The 2,015-nt window shown below is 30.7% G+C and overlaps 1 protein-coding gene across 1 annotated transcript; it reads right to left on the bottom strand.

The window, feature by feature from the left end:
* Nucleotides 1-258: 258 nt before the first annotated feature.
* LOC111415110 (uncharacterized) lies at nt 259-1,468 on the bottom strand. The gene has a single exon (XM_023046618.2). The coding sequence runs from the start codon at nt 1,321-1,323 to the stop codon at nt 928-930; it is 396 nt and encodes a 131-aa protein (XP_022902386.1). The 5' UTR covers nt 1,324-1,468; the 3' UTR covers nt 259-927.
* Between the last annotated feature and the right edge of the window lie 547 nt (nt 1,469-2,015).

Genomic DNA, 2,015 nt, shown 5'->3' with positions numbered 1-2,015 from the left:
TATGTAAGCAGTTTGTAAGATTTTTGAATAAAAGTTAAAATAAGTTTAGAGTTACATAATACTGTAGAAAAGAAAATGCTTATCTGTATCTCTTTTCTGATAATAGAATCATTTAAACCGAAATGTAAATAAAAATCTCTTGCTTAAAACGCTAAAGCCAATTTACTTGAAATATAGATTAAAGGTAATTTTACCGAATTTAAATCATTATTTAGTGATTAACATTTAAATGAAATTAAGGAAAATTAGAAAAACAACTTTTTGTGATAAACACTTCAAAGGCAATATTTATTCGTATTTTCAGCTTATAATTTTATTTTAATACATAGAACATTTTCAAAAAAGAATAAATACAAACTTAACACATCCTATTTACATAAAAATCATCTAGTTCTTTTTAATTCCTTAAAAATTGCATCATCTCAACACCACTTATTGTATCATATGTAATAATTTTCTTATCTCTTATTAGAAAAAACTTCCAATCAATTCATTAATGAACATTTTTTCTTTAAATTTTGGAATGTTTCACATCTCTACATAATATCAAAACACTTTTTATGTATTTATTAATAAATTTATTATTCTTTAAATCCTCTTCATTTTCTTCCCTTCCCCCATTTCAACTAAAACATTTCGTTTCTCATCTCTTGGCAGAAAAACAAATATATTTATAGTAAATAAATCTACATATTCTTCGATTTAATCTTTCACTACTACTCTGATATCACAGGTCGTTGCGGCATAAATGAAAGCAATTAAACTCAATAAACCTGAACACCAAATCGTAGTTTGTATTTAATTCGAGTTCCCCAACAACCCATTTTTTTCGAAATCATTCAAATCCATCCCCAAAAAAATTATTAAAATTTTTTTTCTTCCCTTTTAACGTTCTTTATCCTTCGAAGAGGACTTTTTCGACCCGCCTCATGAACTTTTTTCATTATCAGTACTGCTGCTTCTCAAACTTCTTCTGAGTTTATCCAAAAGACGATTGTGAAACTTATTTAAACTGCTTGTTGACTCGCTTTTAGGCGGCGACGAAGCAACACTTTTATTCGGACTTTGTAAACTATTTTCGGAGGCTCGCGAACTGGTTCTTGAATAATATTGTCGCGAAGACATATTCGCGGGAACGCTTCGATGTCCTGGTGAGAAAAAATCTGATCCCGGAGACGTTGACAAGCTTGGTCCCTCGGATTTACACTCGGACACCTTCCTCGAACGACACGTTCTCGGATTCGAACATTCTGAAGCTCTCCGAGAACGATTCGATTTGTAAATATCCCAATCGTTTTTCACTACCGGCATCATAAAAGCCATTTTTCGTTGTTTATGTTAGTTATTTATGAAGCACTTAATTTCTTGTTAATTCAACTTTTACTTAATCTTGAATCGATCGGTTTGTTTATGACGGTTTAATTCTTATCGTGAATACCGAAAGGAACTTTCTAGACTGATGTCAACCGGCAAAGATTCGATTGCTTTATATGTCAAAGTTGGTTGAAAATACGCGGTTGTGATTGGACGAAATTTAAAGTGGGGGAACACGCGTAACACGTCAAGCGCCGCACCAAAACATTGAATCATCGTGTTGTTTATTTCACCACAAGATGACTCTATAAACACTATAGAATACATATTAAGATTGCGCTTTAACCTTATAGGTCCCTGTAGTCGGTAACTAATTTAATTTTTGCATTAATTCTTCTTTATACCTATTCTGTTGACAATCGATAGGTTGATTTTTTTTCCAATTTTAAAAGTATTTATAATCCAAAAAATAATTAAATAAAAATGAAAAGTAAAATTTCGTCAATAATTGATTCAGTTACGTATATGAATATGTATGTACCGGATTCATTGCAATTAACACTTTTGTTTATAAGATAACTGCGAAAAACCTTTATTGCTAATACGTACACAACATGGCTGAGCTCTATATTTTTATTAATATAGCATACGTTTCATAGATGGCTCCACCAAACAAACAAACAAAATTAAGAACATTAAAT

This window comes from Onthophagus taurus, chromosome 11, assembly GCF_036711975.1.
Source record: "Onthophagus taurus isolate NC chromosome 11, IU_Otau_3.0, whole genome shotgun sequence".
Classification (NCBI taxonomy): domain Eukaryota; kingdom Metazoa; phylum Arthropoda; class Insecta; order Coleoptera; family Scarabaeidae; genus Onthophagus; species Onthophagus taurus.
The sequence above is the reverse complement of the archived record's forward strand: the minus strand, read 5'-3'. Positions and strand labels throughout refer to the sequence as shown.